At 58.0% G+C, this 21937-nt stretch overlaps 1 protein-coding gene and 1 long non-coding RNA gene across 2 annotated transcripts in view; one reads left to right on the plus strand and one right to left on the minus strand.

The window, feature by feature from the left end:
* The window catches only part of SLC38A10 (solute carrier family 38 member 10), a 45252-nt gene extending 39146 nt beyond the window's left edge, over positions 1-6106 (minus strand). Inside the window, 2 exon segments of the mRNA XM_030296558.1 lie at positions 1292-1409; positions 5713-6106. Coding sequence (XP_030152418.1) covers positions 1292-1409; positions 5713-5811 — 217 coding nt within the window. The 5' untranslated portion in view covers positions 5812-6106.
* A 197-nt stretch (positions 6107-6303) lies between these two features.
* On the plus strand, positions 6304-9157 carry LOC115501478. The gene is made up of 2 exons (XR_003964797.1): positions 6304-6441; positions 8262-9157. It is a non-coding gene; the product is annotated as an uncharacterized LOC115501478 (long non-coding RNA).
* The last annotated feature ends 12780 nt before the right edge of the window (positions 9158-21937 follow it).

Genomic DNA, 21937 nt, shown 5'->3' on the forward strand with positions numbered 1-21937 from the left:
CGCCCCAAGCACGTGGGGGGGGGGGGCCCAGGCAGCTGCGTAGACGGGCGCCCACTGTCCGATTCCCTTTCGGCCTCTCATGTAACCACATCGGTTTGCCTTCTCGGGGACTTTCTAAGAATAATCAGATGGACCGCTGTCAAACCCGCAGCCTTCCGGGTCTAGGGTCACACGTCCTCTTTCAGGGCACAACCAAGCACCTCGGGCCGTCTTCTCGGGAAACCCCGCCATATGGAGACCCTCAGAGAGGAGAGAGGGGACCCCGAGGCCAGGGCCCTACAGGCGGGGAAGGGGTGCCCCGGAGCACGATTCATCCCGGCACGGTCCGTTCACCTGTCACTATCACTTCCTCAGGTGGCTCCGACGACGACGACGACGGCCTGAGAGCACGGCTCTCTTCGGGAGGAGAGAAGGAGGCGCCCCTTCGGCTCTGAGGTCAGAGCGGATGCTGGCAGCTTGGTGCCGACGCAAAGCCGACGAACTGGAAGGAAACCCGAGGTGGAGCCGCCAAAAGCCCACGCGCGGACCCTGCAGATGCTTTTATTTCGTTTGGCCCCCTGGAATCTGCACGCCACTTCCTCTCGCCGCCTCCTCTCGGCCCCGGCGCCCCGGCCACACGCTGGCGGGAGGTGGGGGAGGCCGGGGAGGGGCTCTGGTCCGGAGCCCAGGGACTCTGCCCAGCTCTGAGATCCCCCACGCCAGACATCCGCGGCGCGAAATCCACACCAGCCCGAGGACGCTAGGAAAGTAAGGGGCTCGCCCTTGAAGCCAAGTGGCCTAGGAAACAGTCCAAACCAAAAGGAAGCAGAAAGCGCAGCCTCCGCCCTCGCCCAAAATCCAAGGAAGACAGAATTAAAGGACACAAAATTACAACCATGGGCATCGGGGAAACAGCACCGCTAGGGAGACAGGTGACGGGCCCGCCACCGGCCCAAGCCCATGACCGTCTCCCCCATGGCATCCACGGCGCGGAAGCACAGCAGACCCGGGCCTGAGGCCTGCGGGTCCCGCCGGAGTTCGGAAGGGAGACTCCCCCCGGGTATTTGCACAAGTCGGGGACGGCGGAACAAGGGTCCCCTCGATGGTAACGCATGTGTTTCCGTTAACGGTTTTTGAAAACCGAGTTACGCTTTACGATAAGGAAAGAAATGCCGTTCAAGGAAGTCCGGAAGCATAAAGTGGACGAAAAGCAAACGAACGAGGGAGAAAGGGCCCGGCGCCAGAGCGCGTGCTGCCTGCCTAAGAAGGGGCTTCGGGCTGGGGCCACCGCGCCAGGGGCCAGCGCTCTCACCCAGGCCGGCGTACGTTCTCCGCTTGCTCAGGCTGGCGGACTTCACCAGGAACATGCAGGACTGGTGTGTCATCCAAGAGCAGAAAACCAAGAGCAGGGCCCCCAGGACAATGCCACACTGGAGGGTTGGGAGAAAAAGAGACAAAATAAAGCCAGCCGGTACTGTGGCCTCACGCGCGTGGCTCCCGAGAGCCCTCCCCGCCTCCCTCCACTCTTGCTGACCCAAGACCCCGGCTCTGCCTCGCTTCTCTGCCCATGGGTGGCAATTCCCAGCGCTGACAGGGACCGATTCCCCACGTGTGGCGGCCATATGCGTTGTGGCCCTGAAAGAGTGCCACGGACACCATTTCCTCGGTGGCCTCTCCGAGTCTTAATGAACAGCCAGGTGCCGCCAACGAGCGGCCCCCCCAGTTCTCCGCGTGCACCCCGCAGTTCGCCACCTTCTAGCCACTTACATCAGCAGCTATGAGTGGTGACCACATTCCGGAAGGAAGAGATTAAAAATGACATTGACACCTTTCTTACGAGTTCCAGAGACACCATCTGACCCAGCGATCGCACCCCCTGCTATTTTCCCGGGAGAAATGCACACATACACGTTCACTCCAAAACCTGCATGTACGGAAGATTTATTCGTAATCGAAAGCTGAAGAAACAGCTCCAGGGCAGGGACTAGGAAACCTTGGGAGCGTCTAAAGGGCTAGAGCATTTTTAGAATAAAAACACAAGGTCAAAACGCCTGGGTGGCTCAGTCAGTTGGGCATCCAACTCTTGATTTTGGCTCAGGTCATGATCCCAGGGTCATGAGATTGAGCCCCAAGTCCCGTTCCACCGGTGTGGGGCTTGCTCAAGATTCTCTCTCTCTCTCTCTCTCTCTCTCTCTCTCCCCCCTCTCTGCCCCTCTCCCCCACTCGTGGTAATAAAAAAAAAAATTTAAGCAACTGAAATAAACACAGGGTCTTGGGACTGGGTTTTGAGGTTGAGTTGAGAGCAGGGGAAACAACCCGAAGGTTGGTGCCCCTACAGAGCAGACCAGTAGAGAACCTCCGTGACTGTATTTCTGTTTTATCCAGTCGTCTTTCCTCTCTGACTTCCGGGTCCCCCGTGTCAGGTGAGGTACCAGGGGTCCCTGTTACAAGTCAGGAGCCCTGTAGAGAGAGCCCTCCTTTCTTTCGTACAAGTGTCTGAATGCTGCAACGAGCAGACTTTTGTAAAATTTTCCTTAGTTCCTAACGTCAACGGTGACTCGGTTCCTGGGGGCTACACCCAGCCTCGGACTTTTGTAAGAATTTTTGGGTGACTCACTTAGATGTCGTTCCTTCTCACTCCCTTTTTTCCTGTGTAATCTAAGCGCATTACCCATATTTGCAGGGAAAAAAAAAAATAAAACAAAAAAATAAAAGCTGAAGAAACGAGTGCCCTACTGGTGTCGACCAGAGACGAACATAACATATCCTACAAATCAGCAATTCTACTCGAAGATAAACACCCCAGAGAAATGCACACGTGCCGGCAAAGCCCGCGCACAGTGCCCACAGAGCTCCAGATGCAGGGAAGGGAACGAATTGTAGCATATCTGTATAACAGACATTAAAATGCACAGGTAGGTAGTAGACATTAAAACGCGCATAGCAGGGGCGCCTGGGGGGCTCAGCCAGTTGAGCGTCCGACTTCAGCTCAGGTCATGAGCTCACAGTTCATGGGTTCGAGCCCCGCGTCGGGCTCTGTGCCGACAGCTCGGAGCCTGGAGCCTGCTCCGGATTCTGCGTCTCCCTCTCTCTCGGCCCCTGCCCTGCTCGTGCTCTGTCTCTCTCAAAAAATTCAATTAAAAAAAATTTTTTTTATTTAAAATGCACATAGCAGGATGATTCTGTGTCCATAACGTCAACACAGAGGCACCACCCACGGACGGCCCTAGAGGTGAGAGGGTGGGCCACCAGTGGAGGGGACAGTGCTGGCAAGGCTGTGTTCCTTGACTGGGAGCTAGTTACCCGTGTGCGCTCACTTTCTCACAACCCGGCACGAGGACACCTAAGAGGGTGTTTTTGTATGTATGTCTTGCTTCGGCAAAATGTCCATTTTGCTTAAAGGACCCGAGTTACTACAACCAGACAAACAAAAAAAGCCCCAGACCAACTTTTTTTAAATGGCATGGCTGTCGGACACTAAGCACACACATCCCCAAAGTGCCCGCTGGCCTCCTGCTGCGCTCCAGCCGAGGGCCGCCCACAGAGGGGATGCCATGGCCAGACGAGAGTGGCTGTCCCAACCCCCCAGGCCCTCAGGACGGGAGAACCACTTGCGGTTCTGTGCGTGCACGTGGGCCTCCGCCACTCAGCTGTGAGCTCCTCCTGGGCCAGTGAGTCTGGCCCACGTTTAAATGCTCTGGCATGGGGCGCCTGGGTGGTGCAGTCGGTTAAGCGTCCGACTTCAGCTCAGGCCGTGACCTCGCGGTCCGTGAGTTCGAGCCCCGCGTCGGGCTCTGTGCTGACAGCTCGAGCCTGGAGCCTGTTTCAGATTCTGTGTCTCCCTCTCTCTGACCCTCCCTGGCTCATGCTCTCTCTCTCTCTCTCTCAAAAATATAAATAAAGGTTAAAAAAAATTTTTTTAATAAAAATAAAAATAAATAGATAAAGGGACACCTGGGTGGCTCAGGTCATGATCTCGCGGTCCGTGGGTTCAAGCCCCGCATCAGGCTCCACAGGGACAGTGCAAAGCCTGCTTGGGATCCTCTCCCTCCCTCTCCTCTCTCCCTCACTCGTTCTCTCTCTCTCTCTCAAGATAAATAAATAAACATTAAAAAAAAAATTGAATGCAGGGGCGCCTGGGTGGCGCAGTCGGTTAAGCGTCCGACTTCAGCCAGGTCACGATCTCGTGGTCCGTGAGTTCGAGCCCCGCGTCAGGCTCTGGGCTGATGGCTCAGAGCCTGGAGCCTGCTTCGGATTCTGTGTCTCCCTCTCTCTCTGCCCCTCCCCCGTTCATGCTCTGTCTCTCTCTGTCCCAAAAATAAATAAACGTTGAAAAAAAAAAAAAATTGAATGTAGATTCAGGGGTGCCTGGCTGGCTCCAGTCAGTACAGCATGTGACTCTTAATCTCAGGGTCGTGAGTTCAAGGCACATGTTGGGGGTGGAGCCTACTTAAAATAAAAAATTTTTAGGGGCACCTGGGGGCTCAGTCAGTTAAGCATCTGACTTCGGCTCAGGTCACGATCTCGCGGTGTGGGTTCGAGCCCCACATCGGCTCTGTGCTGACAGCTCGGAGCCTGGAGCCTGCTTCGGATTCTGTGTCTCCCTCTCTCTCGCCCCTCCCTGCTTGTGTTGTGTCTCTGTCTCTCAAAAATAAATAAGCACTCTTTAAAATTAAAAAAAAAAAAAAAAGAATCTCCAGATTAAAAACATAAATGTGCTATTTTATCCAAAAGATGCTCAATATGAAAAATGCAAAGTGTCTGTTACTCCAAAACCAAACTACTGATGCCCACTTTCAGTTCCAAACGTCATTTTATTTTCATTTTTCTACCTATTTGGTTTCATCATGCAAGACTGGTATGTGTGGACTTGCGGGCCACCTGCCCTCTCCCTCCTCTCCTCCCCCCCCCAGGAAGCAGCTCTCTCCAGCGGGCAGGGAGAGCCGCAACTCCATCCACCGGGCACTGAAGCTGAGAAGTTCATTTTTAGGGAAGAAGTTGCCCAATTGACAATTTCACCAACGTTCCTCTTCTAAAGTCCCAAACACCTATTTTTTGTGCGTTATTTAAACAGAAGCCAATGAATCCACATCTCAAAAATGGTGACTTTTTTCCATCCGGTCGTTAATGCCCGACACCTATTTTTAAATAGATTTCCGATTTTTTCAACCGAGGTAAGATTTACATATGGTGACACCCACAATCTAGCAAATTCTGTAACGACCTTGGAACCAACACCCCAATCTAGTTCCAGGACCGAAGGACTTGACTTGTGCCCCCCCCCAACACACACACACACGCCCCCATTACAAATGCAGTCGGGTCAGAGTTTTTAAAATAATAATAAAGAGGGGGCGCCTGCCTGGCTCAGTTGATCTCAGGGTCCTGAGTTCGAGCCCCAGCACCCAATCTCTTGGGTGCAGAGATTACAAATAAAATCCGTAAAAAAAAAAGTTATAGTAAAGAGGAATAACACCGATCCTGTGGCCACTCCCCACCTGGGAAACATCACTCCGCTTTGCCACGCTCTGCACTGGGGTCTCAAGCGGTTATAACCGGGAACTCTCCGGCCGAGGCCGAAACTCCGCTACCGCGCGCCTTTTACGGAGGGAATCCCTCTGGGGCTTCTCCCGCACATCCACCCGGCCTGGCTCCCCGCGCCCCGCCAACAGCGGACCCTGGCCGGGTGAGCCCGCGGCGGCGAGGGGGCGACCCCTGTCCCGCTGGACTCACCTGTTTGAAGCAGAAAGGCATGGTGAGCACACTGACCCCTACTATGCTGTTCACTATGTTGGTGATCAGCCCCCAGTTGGAGGCGGCGGCCGCCGTCATAGCGCGGTGTCTAGGGCCCGGGAGCCCCGGTCCCAGGCGCTGGACGACCGCAGGATGCGAGACCCTGAGGGGAACGGGCGGCTGCCTGGAGGCGGCGGCCTCACGGGAAGGCGGCAGGGACAGTCAACCTCCAGACCTCGCCAGGCTTTCCGGCTGCCTCATGGCATCGCCCCCCTCCCCCACTAGCTCTCGCTGGCCGCCTCCGGGTCCCCGCGCCCACACGCGGAAGAGTAGCCAGGCAGCAGCCAGGGACACCTCAGCCCGACTTCACGGCCGCCTCTGCGAGAACACTTCCGCCTTCCGCAGCCTCCTCTGCCCGGAAGTGACGGCAGGAGGCGGGCTCTGAGGGGCGAGCACCAATGAAAGGCGGGCCTGGAAGGGCAGGCGGTGTCTTGCGGGGCTGGCGTGGAGGAAGAATCGACGTGGCCTGGTGGGGCGGGCCTCGGCGGATCGTGAGCCAATGAGAAGCAGGTGCGGGCTTCCGGGGCGGGGCCTGGGGCCTGCGGTCGGCGGGTTGCAGGCGGGGTCTGCCGTGTTCGGGATGAGGGTCCGCATCCGTCCGGAGCTTCAGGCCGCTTTTCCCGCGGATCCGGTTTCTTGAGCCTCGCCTTGCAGGGGCTGGAGGACAAGGTCAGTGGCAGTCAAGAGAGAAAGGGCAGCGCGGCGCCTTTGGGGAAGAGCGGGGCTTGGGGGGTTCAGTTTCAGCGATTACACTTTGGGACCGATTTCGGGGCGAGTGCTGGGTACCCTGGCCGCGGGGACCGGGGCTTAAGTGTTGGAGCTGAACACCGAACCAGTGTGGAGGAGCTAGCACCTCCGTTTTACGAGTGACACGCGGAGGCACAGAGAGGTTTGGTGGGCGCACAGCTGGTAGGAGAGGGCGTGGGGATCTGCCTCTTGGGCCGGCGCCCTTTAGCACTACACGTGGATCAGTGCAAAGAGAGAAGCTAACATTGTAAAAGGAGCAGAGGAAGTACTGTGAGAGGACAAGAGAGGTAGAGACAGTAGGACTCCTGAAATCTAGGCGGGCTTCAAGAAGGAGGTAGCTTCTAGGCCTGGCCTTGAGGGACAAACAGGAATGGAAGACTAAGGGAGAGAATGGAGAGAGGCCCTGAGACATCTGTGAATTCCTGGCACCTGGCGATGCTCACTATGTGTCTGCTGACTGGATGGATAGAGACAGGAGGGCTGGGAAGGACCTTCTCAAGAGGAAGCAAGTAAATCCAAGCAAGCTGGAACTGTGCACAGGAAGAGTTACCAGCTGCTGGGAGAGGATATAAGGCAACCGCGTTTGTGGACACACCAAGGACCTTCTGTCCTAGAGCAGAAGCTGATTCTTCAGCTGCACGCAGGGCAGCCACTAGATAAGGCTCTCCCCCCGGCCCACCCCACCCCAGACACGAGAGGAAGAAGAGGGAATACCAGGTAAAGAGTACTTAAATTCAAAGCCAAAACAGGAAATGCCATTTATTTCCCTTTATAGAAATCATACATACATTCTATAACCTTTTTATTACTTACGTAATTTTTGTGAGATGTTAGCATGCAAGATAGGATATGAAACTCAAATGTGTGTTTTCACAGAGCATAATAAATACTCATGACCCCACCGTCCGGCTTTAAGACACAATACTAGGGGCGCCTGGATGCGCAGTCGGTTCAGCGTCCGACTTCAGCCAGGTCACGATCTCGCGGTCCGTGAGTTCGAGCCCCGCGTCGGGCTCTGGGCTGATGGCTCAGAGCCTGGAGCCTGTTTCCGATTCTGTGTCTCCCTCTCTCTCTGCCCTCCCCTGTTCATGCTCTGTCTCTCTCTGTCCCAAAAATAAATAAACGTTGAAAAAAAAAATTAAAAAAAAAAAAGACACAATACTAACTTAGAGACTCCCTTTGGCCCTCCACATGTGTACCTTCCTGTCCACTTCCCAGATGGGACACAGCTTTTCGGGATCATCACTATCCAGATTTTATCATTTCATTACTTTTCCTTTTTTTCAATAGGCTTCACGCCAGGCGCAGAGCCCGACACAGGACTTGAACTCACCACCTTGAGATCAAGATCTGAGCTGAGGGGCGCTGGGTGGCTCAGTCGGTTAAGCGTCTGACTTTGGCTCAGGTCATGATCTCCCGGTTCCTGGGTTCGAGCCCCACATCGGGCTCTGTGCTGACAGCTAGAGCCTGGAGCCTGCTTCAGATTTGTGTCTCCCTCTCTCTCTCTCTCTCTCTGCCCCTCCCCTGCTTGTGCTCTGTCTCTCTGTCAAAATAAACATTAAAAAAAAAAAAAAGATCTGGGCTGAGATCAAGAGTTAGATGCTTACCCTACTGAGCCACCCAGGCACCCTCATTACTTTCCTTAAAGGTTTACCACACATGGATATATCCCTAAACAATTACTGGGAAGTTTACTATTTGTCTCTTAATATTCATTTTTTCTGTCTCCCAAATTTCGCCAGCACATACGGCTGCCTAGGATAAAGAACGCACTTCCCAGCCTCCCTCGTGTCTGGTGACGCTTCATCCTACTGCTTGTAACATAGAGTCATGGGCGGAAGCCGGCTCGGGCCATGCGGACCGTGGCAGGAGTGGAACAGCCAGCTGCAAGGAGCCTGGATCCCTGGACAACGTGGTTGCAGAGCCATCATCCCAGCCCCTGACTGCCTCCTCCACACTGCTCCACGGAGTGCAGACAAACCTCCGTTTAAGCCATTGCTACTTTGGACTCCGTTGCATGAAGCCCAAGTTGTAGCCCAACTAATTCAGCAGCGTATGGGGGTAGAGCATTTGGGCCTTTTGATGTTTCTGCTCGTGGACCCACGTGTGTGTATTCTTCTGTAACTTCCCTTTTGACTCAACCGTTGGCAAGATTCACCATCATACTGCTGCTCTGAATCATTCCTTCTTGCTGCTCTCTGGAAGTCTACTGTTCAGATAGCCCAGAATACATGTGTTTATGCTCCTGCTGAGGGCACCTGACTTGTTTCCAGTTATTTGCCATTATAAACAGTGATACAGTGACGGTATTGTCTCTTTCCTCTGTTAGAGTTTCTCTAGAGCAGGAACTACGAGGGGAATTGTAGATCCAAGAGTATGCGAGCCTTCGATGTTCCTAGATATGGCCGAACTGCTTATACTGTACTTCAAAGTACTTACAAGAGTTCTTGCGAGTTTACGTCGGAGGCTGGAAAACTTTCCTGCAAAGAGTCAGATAGCAAACGATGTGTTCTGCTTTGCAAGCCATGTGGACTCTATCCCAGCCATTCAGTTCTGCTGTCGTAGCTCAAAAGCAGCGCTAGACAATACGTAAACAGAGGAGCGTGTCTGTGTTCCAATAAAACTTTATTTACAAAAATATTGGCTGGCCCAATTTGGCCTGAGGGCCATACGTTGCGCTCCCTGCTCTGAATCGTCACCATCACTTGGTATCATCAATGTGGTCAATCTGGTGACTAAAATGAAATCTTCCTGTGGTTTTAATTTGTTCTCCTTACTTGTAGGTTAACCACCTACTCGTATTTTTATTGTCCATTCGTATTTCTTCTGTGGAATGCCTGGTCCTTTTGACCCATTCTTCTAATTAGCTTATGAATTTTGAGAAGTTCTTTCTATGTGCTTGATAACTAACCCTATGTCCCTCATACTGGGCCTGTCTGCTGTCTCCTCATTGTATTAGTTCTCCATTGCTGTTGTAGCAAATCACTGTAAACCTATCAGTTTACCCAACACAAATCCCTTATCTTACGGTTCTGTAGTCAGAAGTCCAGTATGGGTCTCAGCAACTGAAGTCAGGGCCTGGGCAGGCCACCCCCTTTCCGGAAGCCCTAGGGGAAAATCAGTTTCCCGCTCCTGAACGCCCACAGAATTCACTTCTTAGAGTGGTAGGCCCAATAGCCCTGTTTCTTGCCAGCTGTAAATGGAGGGCCGTCCCCAGGTTCTGGAGGCCACCTCATGGTCCCTTCCTCCACTCTCAGAGCTTCAACGGAGGGAGGGGTCAACTTCCCCTCAATGTGCATTTCTCTGACCCAGCCAGGAAAAGTTTCCAGTTGTAAGGAGTCACATGATTAGATTGAGCTCATCAGATAACCCCAGATAATTTTCCCATCTCAAGGCCTATTACCCTAGTCCCTTTCTACCAAGTCCCCTGGGCCAGATGAGGAAACATTCACAGGTTCCAGAGGTTAAGGGGTGCACATCTTTGGGGAGGCCTTTGTGCCTACTACACTCATTCCGAGATTTAAGTTACGTTTCTTTGGCAGGAATATCTTAGAAGTGATGACCTGTTTTCACTGAATCCTAGCGGGTGCTGCCAGATTTGCTTTGTCCAATCACGGACGATGTTCTCTTTGATGGCCTGATTACATAGGCTTCTCCACCGTAAAGTTACCTCTTTTCTCGTTTGTAATTAATGAGTGTTTTGGGGCCAGGTAATTCGAAACTAAATATCCCGGTCCCTATCAAACTTCCAGTTTATCAACTGATCGATATCGTGCAGACTCGTGGTTCCTTTTTATCAGCGGGTTGTAATCCGTGACTATCACTGGTTTTCTTCCCCGTGTTCTAGTGTATTCCCAGATTTGCACTGTCCCTCGGTGTGTCCCTCGTCATGATCTGAGGACTTTTGCTCTCTTGCTCAGTAAGATGTCCCCGGCTCATCTCGTACTTCTCCTGCAATTAGTCATTTCTCCAAGGATCCCCAAATCTTTCAATGGAGAATGGTAATAGAAGCAAAGATCTGGGCCCCGGGTGTGCGCTCAGCCGTGGGATGTCCCTGCTCCCGGCCACTCAGTGACAGAGCTAGGAGGTCGGGGTGCATTCCCACACACTCACGGCCCGGACTTCCACGTAAGCCCATCTGCGCGTTGTAAAAGCCACGAGTTCGTGGCAGGACCTCCAAACGCCCGTGGAGGTCAGGGCCGTGGTGTTCATTCTAGAAGTCCCCCTTCGGCATTAGCAACTCCCTGGCTCACGCCCGCCCACGTCCTTTGGGCTCCAATCCCCTGCCCCCACCTGGATCCCCTCCCCAACCACGTCAGTGCTGGGTGGCCTCCCCCCCATCCAATCCCTGCTGGCACAGACAACCCGGCTCATCCTGCCCCACCTGAAGTTTTCAGGACTGAAGTGAAAGTCAGTGGCCGTTTTGACCCTGTGCCCCCTCCACACTCACGTCCCACACGTGAGATCAATCACCAGAACAGACAGGGTACCGATGTCCCGTGGGAGACACCTGTGGCTTCTCCAACACAAAGGCTGTGTGACCTCAGGCACATTCATGAACCTCTCTGAGCTGCTCTGGGGCGTCAGAGGATGAGGTGAGGATCTTTCTTCTCCCCCGCTAGGCAGGGGCTGCTGCTTTGCCAGGGGTGAGTCTGTCTCACCCCATTCCCCTCCAGATCCCCCCCGCCTCAACCATCACCGAAGAAATGCGGGGGCCCAGCCTGGGCTCAGTCCACATGGGAACCGCAGCCACTTCTGAGCAGGGCTCTAGGGGAGCCGGTGGCAGGCAGAGCCCGGGCCAGGGAGCAGGATCTGTCCTGTGTGTGAGTGGAAAATGGAGCCAATGACCCCACCTGTACACGTCCAGGGAGGGCTGGCCCCTTCTCTCCCAGAGAGCATCTTTATTAGGCAATTCTCTGCTTTTTCATCTGGGTCTCCAGCTTCCAAACTGGAGGCATGGTGGGAGGCCAAGATAGCCCTTTGGAAATGAGTGTCAAGGACCCCAGCGGGGGGGGGGGGGGGGCGGCGGGGAGGAGCCTGGGCTATGTGGGCGTCGGGGAACCTTGCATGGGGCCTGGCAGGCAGGGGTTACATGCTCACTCCAGCCCAGTGACCGCACTGTCCAGAAACGAGTTTTCCATCCCCCTTTCTGGTTGGTGCTCCCCCGGTCAGACCGCCTGCATCAGAGCAGGGCCTCGAGGCTACCCCAAATCCAGGGACGTGTCTGGGGGGGAAGCCGGGGCCTGATGGCTCTGTCCCTGCCTCCCGCTGTTTATACAACCCCACAGCCATAAACCTGACAACAGGTTCCGGAACACGGGAATAGATCTCATTTAGCATCCCCTCGATGGGTCGCCCCTGGAACCCACCAACCCCCTACCACAGCCAGACACGCCGACGGCCACGTCACGGGGGGTAGCGACCACATGAAATGCCCAGCTGCGCAGGGAGTCTCAGGATGCAACCCCCCAACACACGCACTTGGCCTTGGCTTCTTGGGTGGGGGCAGGGCTGGGGGCAAGTCAGGCCTCGATGAGTTGGAGAAGCCAATCGAATCTGGTCCCTTCCACCAGCCCTGGGTGTTTGTCCAACATGCTCTCCTCCGACTTTTCACTGGCCCCCTTGGGAGGGGAGGGGAGACCCAGGCTGGCCCTAGCGTGGACACATGCCCTCCTCCTCTGTCAGGATCCCCAGCTTGGAGCTACCTGGGGCCAAGATGGGGTTGGGTGCAGGGGGCTGGGTGGGCTAGGAGGCCCAGCTTTGGGGGCCCGTCCCTGGGCCCAGACCCAGAAGCCACTACCAAGGGTTTTTCCCAGACCTTAGACTGTGGTCACCCCCTGGTGGCTCAGATGCGGGAGGGGGGCTACGGGCCGAGGCTCCAGGCTCTGCTGAGCAGGCTGGGCTCCCGGGGGGCTGCTCTGGACCCCTGTGCTTGGCAGGCCTGGGAGAGCCGGGAGTGGGGGCACAGCAGCAAGGTGCCCTGGGTCTGACGCTGATCAGTCTGCCTCCAGAGACGTCTCGCTGGCGGGGGGCTGGGGAGGGGCAACCCCATCTCCTCGAGCCTGGCCCCTGCCGCGCCTCCCCGGCTCTGCCGTCCCCGCCCCTGGCCGCCTTAGCTGCCCAAGCCAGCTGCAACTCATGCTGGGCTGGGTTCACACACCACCTGATTGGCCACACTCGCCCTGGAGAACCCCGGGGATTTGCCTGATGGAAGCGTGTGCAGAGGAGAAACCTGCCTAATTCCAGCAGACGCCTGCAGGTGAGAGGGTGGGGAGCCCACCACGGACCCCGGACCCCTCGCCTTCTCCCCCTCAGCTCTGGCCTCCACTGCTTCCCACCGCCCCGCAGGTGGCCACTCTGATCCCGGAGCCCCAGACTCTGTCCTGCCCTTGGGGAGACGCTTGGCAGGAGCCTAGCCTTCTCCAGCCTCTCCTCCTTCCCTCTGCCCTTCTCTGTAGCATCCGCCGGCCCCAGCGCGCATGGGTCCCGTGGGTGGATGGGGCCCCTGCCTGGGCTCCCCTCATGCAAAAAGCACCTCCAGGTCCTGGCGATCAGAGGCCCCAGAGCCCTTTTGCCCAGGGAGAGGAGCTCACAGGGTCTCCTTCTCCGGGAGCAAATTCTAGAACTAGAGTGCTCACGCCTGGGGCGTCCACAATGGCAGCCTCCCGTGTTCTCAGAGCTTTCTCGCCCGCGCTGCTCACTTCCAGGTGCACGGCGTCTGCTCCAGTGGGTGGTCTGGGCAGGCGGCAGGGGCTGCGGTGACAGGAGCTCAGCCCTGGGACTGATGTATGGAGGCAGCCCCTCTAGCCTGCTTGGGGGTCCGAGGCCATCGCTGCATGGTGGCCCCACAGTCTTCACGGGGGGAGAGGTGGGGACAGGCCTGGTCAGGACAGCACAGGGGCTGGGGACCCACCTGCCTCGCTATCCCCCCCCCCCCAGCACAGGTGCACCGGGCAAAACAGGACCTTCCCTCTCAGCTGCTGGACGGCAGAAATGAAAGTCCCCTCAAAACCTCTCATTCCTCCTGTGCCCAAGAGTGGAAACGATGCTGCTCCTGGAGTCAGGACTTCTGTATGGCTCTGGGTTCAGGGGTGGCAGGGCCCTGGGTAAGTCACGCCCTCTCTGGCGGCCTCAGCTTCCTCACCGCTAGAAAGGCCATCGGATTAGAAGGTCCGTGTGCTGGGAGCCACCCAGCAGCTCACGCTCAGTGTCCCATCCCGGTCGCCCCGGCGCTGGGTGGCTTTGCAGACAAGCTCACAGCCCTGCCATCAGACTCCCTCCCTCCCCTCTGAGTGACGCACGGTGCTGGCCCTTCCCAGAGGCCCCGTCCACGGGGCCTGCCACCCAGCCCGCGGTCGTCAGTACCCACTGGCAGCTGACTCTGGGCTAAGTGTGCCTCGAAGTGGCCCTCTGACCTGCATCCACGCCCCCCTTTCCTTACTAGCAGCGTCCCTGTCATTGCCCACAGCGGGCGACCAGCTACAAGATTACTCTTCCCTTTTTCCCCTTGCGGCCAGACGTGCTCATGCGACTAAGATCTCACCTGTGTTAGCTGAAGGGTTGAGCAGGTTTCAGGAAAGGCTTCTCAATAGTCCTTTTTACCTCCCCCTTCCTTCCTCATCCTGCTGCCTGGAATGCAGATGTGATGGCTGGAACTCCTGCAGCTACAATGGGGCCATCCTTGGCTTCTCCCTTTTCAACACATCTCTCCCATCCAGTCTGTCGGGAAACCTTGCTGAATCCGTGTTCAGACAGTCTCACTTTGGACCACCTCTCACCACTGTCTCTGTTTCCACCACGATCCCGGCTACCATCATCCATCTCTCTCCCTGGGTCCCTACAAGGTTCCCCTCGCGGAGGAGCTGCTACCCTGGCCTCCCCACAGTCTGCTCTCCGCACAGCGGCCAGAAGGTCTGACCTTACCTGCTTCTGTTCAACCCCTTCGCACTCAGAGAAAAGCCTAGGCTCTCACTGCGCCCACACGGTCAGCGCCCCACCATCCCCTTTCCTCACTGTTCCCTTGCAGCCACACTTCTCCTGCCGGGGACACCCCCCCCCCCACCGCCGCCCAGGCCTTCGCCCTGGCTGTCGCCTCCGCCTGGAGCATGTCCTCAGATACCCCTAGGCTCTCTTCTCTACCCCCGCGCTTTCTGTCCATTCCTTGCCTCCCTGGAGGCCATTCTGCTCATCCTACTTAAAATGGCAGCGGCCATTTAAGGGGCCCTCTGCCAATCCCTGGGTCTTCCCATGGAACCTCCCGCCTTCTGACACACCCTTTAATTTACTACTATTTATTGTAGTAGTAGAAGTATCGTAGAAGTCTGCCAGCTTCCAGACCATCTCGCCTACTAAAGGGCAAACTCTATAGCATTTGCTGAGAAACGTATGATGCTCGGACCCCGAGGAGGGAGGCCGCGGGAGGCGGGCACTGCCCAGCTCGGGGCCACCCACCACCGGCAGAGCCTCTGGTGTTGAAGCCACTTGTTTTGGGTCTCCTGATAGAGGCAGCCAACGGCAACCCCTGTTAGCCGCTCCACTTTACAGATGGGGAAGTTGAGGGTCAGAGAGGCAGAGCAATTTGTCCAAGGCCACATCACTCCTGAGTGTGGGGCTGAGATGTCGGACGCATTGTCGTGGCTCCAGGGTCCCCTGCACCCCAGGGCTGTTCGCCTCTGCCCCCCGCTGAGCTGAGGGCAGTTTCTTCCTGCTGATGCTGGAGTCCAGCACAGCGCCTGTGGACTAACCCGTGGGGACACTTCAGGACACGTTAGGAGAAAGAGGGTACAATGAACACTATGACTCACTCTAGACCTGACCCCTGGCCGCAAGCTTTAGGAGCCTCGTGTGGCCCTCATGTGGCCCTCACGGGGCCCCCCTTTCCCTGGTCTGACCGGGTCCGGTCCAGCGGCTAGTAGAGGTGCGTCCCCAGCCCCATCAGGTGTGGCCAGGCTGAGGAGGAGGGACAGCGTGAGCCCTGTGAAGTTCCCCAAAGCTTCAGATTGTAGTCCTGGTCTGTAGGAGGAGACGCCCCGAACCTCATTATCATCTTGTAATTAGAGGGTTGTTGAGATTCAGCGAGATGAGAAACCTGCCTCTGTCCGTCCACGTGCTTTTTCCCTTTCCCGAAAATTCCAGGCCGAGGGTGGCGCTGCCTGGATGCACAGGTGCACAACGCCCGCCCCGGACGAGGGGGCCGCGTGCACGAGCCGCGGGCGCGCTCTCCACTCTGCGAGTGTGGGCCGGGTCCTCCCTGCAGGTCCCGGGGGAAGTCACAGGTCGTGCCCCTTCCTGTCAGGGCAGGAGGCAGGCCTGGGGGCACAGGAAAGGCGGGGGTGACTTCCGAGCACGTTCTCCACCTGATTTCATTCTCCCGAAACACCAAACGGGTCAAGAGCTGGCACTTGACCCCAGTCACCTGACCCGTAACCACCAGGCCACACAGCTGCCCCCGTCTGCTCTGGGCCTCAGTCCTCCCTAAGCCAGGATGTCCAGGATGTCCCGTGGCCGCATTCTGCCCAGCCTCAGCCCCGTAGTTTGGGACAAAACCGGGGCTGAGACCCGCGCACTGCTTTCTACCCCAGGGACCCTCCGCCAGGCAGGCCCGTGAGGGGCACAAAGCCTCACGCCTGCTCCCCAGGCTGTGTCTAGGGAGGGGTGTTCTGGCAGCGGATGGGTGGTCCCCAGGCTAGCCAGGGTGAGATCCCCGAGGCTCTGAGAGAGAGGAGGGAGAGGTGTGGCCTGCAGGGGCCCTAGTGTGGCACCTCCTGGTCCTGGGGGCCCCCTGCCTGCCTTCCTCTCCAGCCCCGTAGGTGGGAGCTGCCCTGTCCACACTGGCCCACCTGGGCTGGCCCCCGAAGTGGGGAGACCTCCCCAGAACTGACCCTCCCCCAGGGCAGCCACCCAGGGATCAGAGACGTGTCACCGTCCCCCCTGAAAGGTGTGCCCCAAGTAGGGTTTGTCCAATACCACAAAGCCCGTGCACCCTGCCCAAGGTGACTCACAGTGGAGGAGGGGCGACCCTGGAAAGTCACATGGTCCTGCCTCTCGAGGGACATCCCCCTCCTGGGGAAGGTTTCCCTTGCCCTCAGGATACCCGAGCTCCTCCAGGTGGCCCCAGTGGACCCCGAGTGATAGATTACTGACTTCTCTCTGCAGGTTGGAGGATGAGGCTGGCGGGAGGGAGACACAGCTGGGAGCCCTGGGGCGCAGTTGGGCTGTATCCAGGCTCCCCCATCCAGCAGCTGCAGCCCCCCAGGCTCCCCATACCCGTGGCTGCCCACAGTTGAGCAGGACAGTGGCCACGGGGAGGTATGCAGGAATGCGACATGCCCAGACGAGGGAGGGGACAGAGCTTCTGAGAGCGTCCCCAGCTGTGCAGAGGCCAGGGCAGATGGAACCCAGGTAATTAGAGCCTGTGACAGCCTAGGGGAGAGGGAGACAGGGAGCACGGGTGGGGGGTGTAGGACAGGCTGTCCCTGGGGGCCTAGGGGACCTAGGGGGGTGGAGGAGGGATGGGGCCCGGTTCGGGGTGGGGGGGACTTCAGGGGCGTGGGGGGGGCAGGGCCTGGACAGGCCCTCTGTGTGAATCCTCAGGTCCCTCCCGTGGCAGGCTGTGGTCTGTGCCTCTGACCTGCCGCAGGACCCCCGCCCGCATGGGGGGTGGCGGCTCAGCCCTCCTCTCTGCACACCAACGGCTCAGAAGGACGGCGCGTTCCAAACAAAGTTCCAATCCTCTCCCCAACATCCAGCCAGCAGTCTGGACCAGGGACTTCACTGAAATGCAGTGCTAACCGCGCCCCCTCCCGAGACTGAGGCAGGAAGTTGAGTGTCACAAAGGGCCTGGTACACAGCAGGTGCTTAATCGACAAGGACCCCCGCTCGCTCCCTGCACTGCCCACCCCTTCCTCTGCAAGTGGCCACAGCGGGCCCCGCTTCTAACTCTGCCAGGGAAAGACCATCGTCCACTTGCTGGAGCGTTGGTGGCTCACGGGCGCCCTGGGGACGCAGAGGGCGGTCACGGCACCTGCCATGTCGTGTGTCCAAGGTCGAGCAGCAGGAGTGTTCCGGACGCGGGCACCATCGCTGCAACCTGGTGTCACTGTCGTTGTTGGGTGCCCAGATGAGCACAGAAGAAGTTTCGTATAACACGGGTGGGTTCGTGAAATCCCAGGCCGGGGGGGTGGTGGTGCTGAGACCAAGTTCAGGCACCCATGGCACAGCCAGGGCCCTGCCAAGGTCAGGACTAGTAACAAAGGTCCCCCAGACTTGGACTCCCGGCCCAAGCCCCTGCAGCTGTCCTCACCCTCCTGGTGCAGAAGGCGGGTGGTCCAACCCATCTGGGGGTGTGTCTGGGAAAAAGAGGACCCCTCCTCTTCCCCCCATGCTGTGCAGGCCTAGGTGTGGTCACCAGCCTGGTTCAGCGGGCAGGGGGGGTCAGGGTGCCCACCCTTTTATAGGGTGCGGTCCAGCCCTGTGCCTGTCCACTCCACGCCGATGGCTAGTTACCCTGGGCTGGGCATTCTGGGGGCCTGGCGGTGAGGCCCAAGCGAGCGAGAAGCCCCCGGCTCTCCTGGGGACGACAGTCACAGCATGCGGCCGCAGGAAGTTTCCCCCACCCTTCCTGGGGGCCCCCAGCCTCTAATGGGGGGAGGATCTTAAAAGGGGCCCTTTGTGTGGTGAGCTCCTCCCTGGGGGCTGAGCCACAAGGTCACCTCAGTTTCTCAGCTGACGGGGGATGAAAGTCACTAGAATTCAAGCCTGTGGATGGGAGTCACCCCAACAGGTGGCTCCTGAGAGGTGCCCAGACCAGGACTTCCTAATGCTCCCCCACCCCCAAGCCAGGCCTGTCATCTGTGGGACCTACTACATACCCTGTGGGGCCCGGCGCAAAACGAGAACATGTACCCCGTTCAAAAGGCTCGGAAAATGCCACAAAATGTATGAGAGCATGAGACGAGCTTCCTCTTCCTCCGGGTTCCCCATTTGTCATGGTGTTTTTATTTATTTTTTATTTTTCATTTTTAAATTTATTTTTAATTTATTTTAATGTTTTTATTTATTTTTGAGACAGAGACAGAGGCAGAGCATGAGCAGGGGAGGGTCAGAGAGAGAGGGAGACACAGAATCCGAAGCAGGCTCCAGGCTCCGAGCTGTCGGCACAGAACCCGACGCGGGGCTCGAACTCACGAACCGTGAGATCGTGACCTGAGCCAAAGTCGGACGCCCAACCGACTGAGCCCCCCAGGCGCCCCTGTCATGGTGTTTTTAATGGCCATTTGATGTCATTCCAGTAAAGAAAAATGCAAACTAACGACACACGTTGTCCCGGTCACCGTCATGCTGGGCGATGCCAGGCTGCACCCTAAACACAGACAGAAGCACCGAGGTCGCTCAGTCCGCACAGGGCCGCCGGCACAGGCTCCTGGGTTTGGTTATTAGCAAGAGAGCGTAGACTGTCTCCGCTGTTTTCATGGCACTTCCTCCTCGTCCGGGGAAGCAGGAAGCCGGCGGGGGAGGGCCTGGGTGCAGGGGTCCCTTCCCTTGCCCAGACCAGCAGGGTTTCGGTGGGAGGGCTGGGCTGACGAGGACACCAGCGAGCGGGGGTGCGGTGGCTCCGTCGGCGGGTGATGCTTCTCACAACACGTTTGAAGGGGTCTCCGGTTCTCAGGGAAGCGTGGCCCCTGGAGGCTGTCGGTGCCCCCCCACCCCTCACCGCTGCCTCGCAGGGGACACGCCTGTGCTCGCTTTGGGGCTCCCGCATCATCGGCCCCCACATCTGCTCACAGGGCTTCCTGGACTCAGCCCACAAGGCTCACGGCACAGCCGGAGACGCACATAGGGCACCTGTCTCCTCGACTCTCGCACACGCTCCGTTGTCCCACGCACAAACACAAATGGAAAGACGAATTTACTCAGAATTTCAAGACAACGGTAAACCACGGGCTCTTCTGAGCATGCCCCCCCCCCCCCCGCCAGCTGCTCCTCCGTGAAGCCAGCCCTGTCTCTTGGTGACTTTTGCTAAAATACCTGTTTTGGCTGGTGGGTTGGGGGCCTGGTGGGAAAGCAGGGGCCTGGGGCTGGAGGAGGGGCTCCCTCTGGACCCCGGGAAGTCCCTTAGCGCTGGGTGTTGGGGCCCCTAGCTGGTGGGCGTGCCCCATCCTATCGGATCCCCTGCCCCTAGTGCAGCAGCCACAGCCACCAAAACACGAAACTGTTTGTGCCTCTCCCATTTGTGGACAGACTGGGCATGAGCCCCGTCTCCCCTGCTCTGCGGCTCCGGGCCCACCTCCTGGCCCCGACCTCTGTTCCTCGGCTCCTTGAAGAAACCAAGCCTACCTGGCTTCTGCCTAGGGGGCCCGTCTTCCCCACCCATCTCAGAGCTCCGTCTCCTCCTCCTGGAAGCCTCCCTGGCCCTCTCCTTCCTCCAGCCAGGTCCTACGTGCCCAGGGCCCCCCAGACTTACATGCTGTGGTCTCTTCCTGGGCTCGTGTGCCCTTGTGGCCTCGATATCTAGTACCGTGTCTGGAACATCACAAGAGCCCTCTTCAGGAGGGTGGATGACCACGGATAGGAAGAGATAGATAAGGATGGACGGGAGGACAAACGGACAGACGGATGGATGGGCAGGCGGGCGGCTGGGTGGGTGGATGGATGTGTGGGTGACTGGACCAGTAGGTGGGTCGGTGGGTGCGTGTAACCAGTGGAGTCTCAACTCCTAACTCTCTTGGCCTCATCTTGTGGGTCCTGTATCAGCCCAGAGCTTTCAGAGATGAGAATCAGGAGGCGCAGCCCGGACAGGGGACCTGGGCGGCCGCACCCTGAGGACTCTCTCTGTGCCTCCCCCTGGTGACCTCGTCAGGAGTCAACGCCCAGAGCCAAGCGGAGTCTGCTGGCCAAGGCCTGGGCTGCCAGGGGGGTGGAGCCCGGCGGCTGGGTTTCCCCATGGGGACGGAGCCCGCAGAGCTGCGTCGGCCAAGAATTACGCGTGGCCCCTGCTAGTCTCGTGGCACAGAGCCCACCACTCAGGAGTGGGGTGTGCTGGGGAGCAGTCTGCCCCGTGATAGCCCCCCAGAAGGCTGTGTTCGCATCTCCACCTGGCAAAACCATGCAGAACTAGTGGGGATACAGAGGAAGACCCCAGGGTCCCAGGGTTCTCTTTGGCGGGGGGGGGGGGGGGGGAGGCACAGTGGCAGAGCTGGGGGCGGGGCAGGGGCCACGTGACATGGTTTTTGCTCGGAAGGTCCCCTGAACGCTTCCCAAATACGGTCCGTGCCACTTCATAGAAGATTGCAAGCTCCTCCCTTGTGCACAAAAGACCCTCTTTATTTCAGGCGGCAGCTGCAAAGGGAACGGCTCCCTCCTCCAGAGGGGACCTGGTGAAAGCCGACCCTTGTCCCCAGGTGTCCCGTGAGACCTCAGCTACAACATCAAAGAAGAGCTCAGTTTGAGAAACAAAAATGGACTTAACTCGTAAAAGACACAATTAGCCCGGTCACTCGTCCCTTCCAAATGGAAGGTCACCTGCCAAGGGACAGCCCCTCCCCCCAGGTGTGTCCCCCCCCCCCCCAGGAAGCTACCCCCAGGAGCAGGTGGAGAGGAGGATGTGGTGCCCACGGTAGCCCTTCCGCCAGGGAATTCACACTCCCCCCCGGACGACAGCCCCCCTTCATGGTGGCCGGCTGGTTCCACGTCCGCAGGTGAGCCCTGGGAGTCAGCCCCCCGGCAGGGGCCGATTATGGGAACCCCTTCCGGGAGGAGACGTCCTCCGGCCAGGGCCTGGACGCCCAGCACAGCCCTGCAGAGGGCAGCTCGTGAACAAAGACCAGGTAAGGACATAAATCAGCCCCCGGATCACATTTCCTGCTCTGAAAGGTTCTGTAAAACATGGGAGAAAATTGACCTGTCAGGGGGGATAGATGGCCGCGATAGTGGCCGCCATCTGGGGGCCCGTTCTCCACCCTTGGGGGTCCCACCTGCACTGGCCGCCCTCGTCCTGCCAGGGGCTGGGCTTCTGTGGCCTGGGCCGCCCCTGGGCAGAAGCCAGGGAGGGGAAGGGGTGGCCCATCTACCAGGCCACCCCGGTGGCGGTGGGAGGGGAGGGGTTGGCTCCTCACCCCTACCCCCGGCACACCCTGAGGGAGGAGGCCCACTGCCTGAGCCGAGCCGTCAGGCTATAAAACGGATGGAGACCAGAGATGGTGTCGGCAGACAGCTAGAGTACCTTTTAAAAAATGTAATCTCTTTTTATGTCCCCTCCCCCTCCCCCCAACCTCCCAGTCACCCCTCCCCCTTCCTGCAGCACAGGCTGGCGGTGACCTTGATGCCTGGACCTTGGCGTGGGACAGCCAGAGCCCTCAAGGACGCCCTCGTCACCTTGGGGGGTTCCGTGGTGGAAACAGGACGTGGGGCTGGAGTGGGC

The sequence above is a fragment of the Lynx canadensis genome, chromosome E1 (genome assembly GCF_007474595.2).
Source record: "Lynx canadensis isolate LIC74 chromosome E1, mLynCan4.pri.v2, whole genome shotgun sequence".
In the NCBI taxonomy this organism is placed as follows: Eukaryota; Metazoa; Chordata; class Mammalia; order Carnivora; family Felidae; genus Lynx; species Lynx canadensis.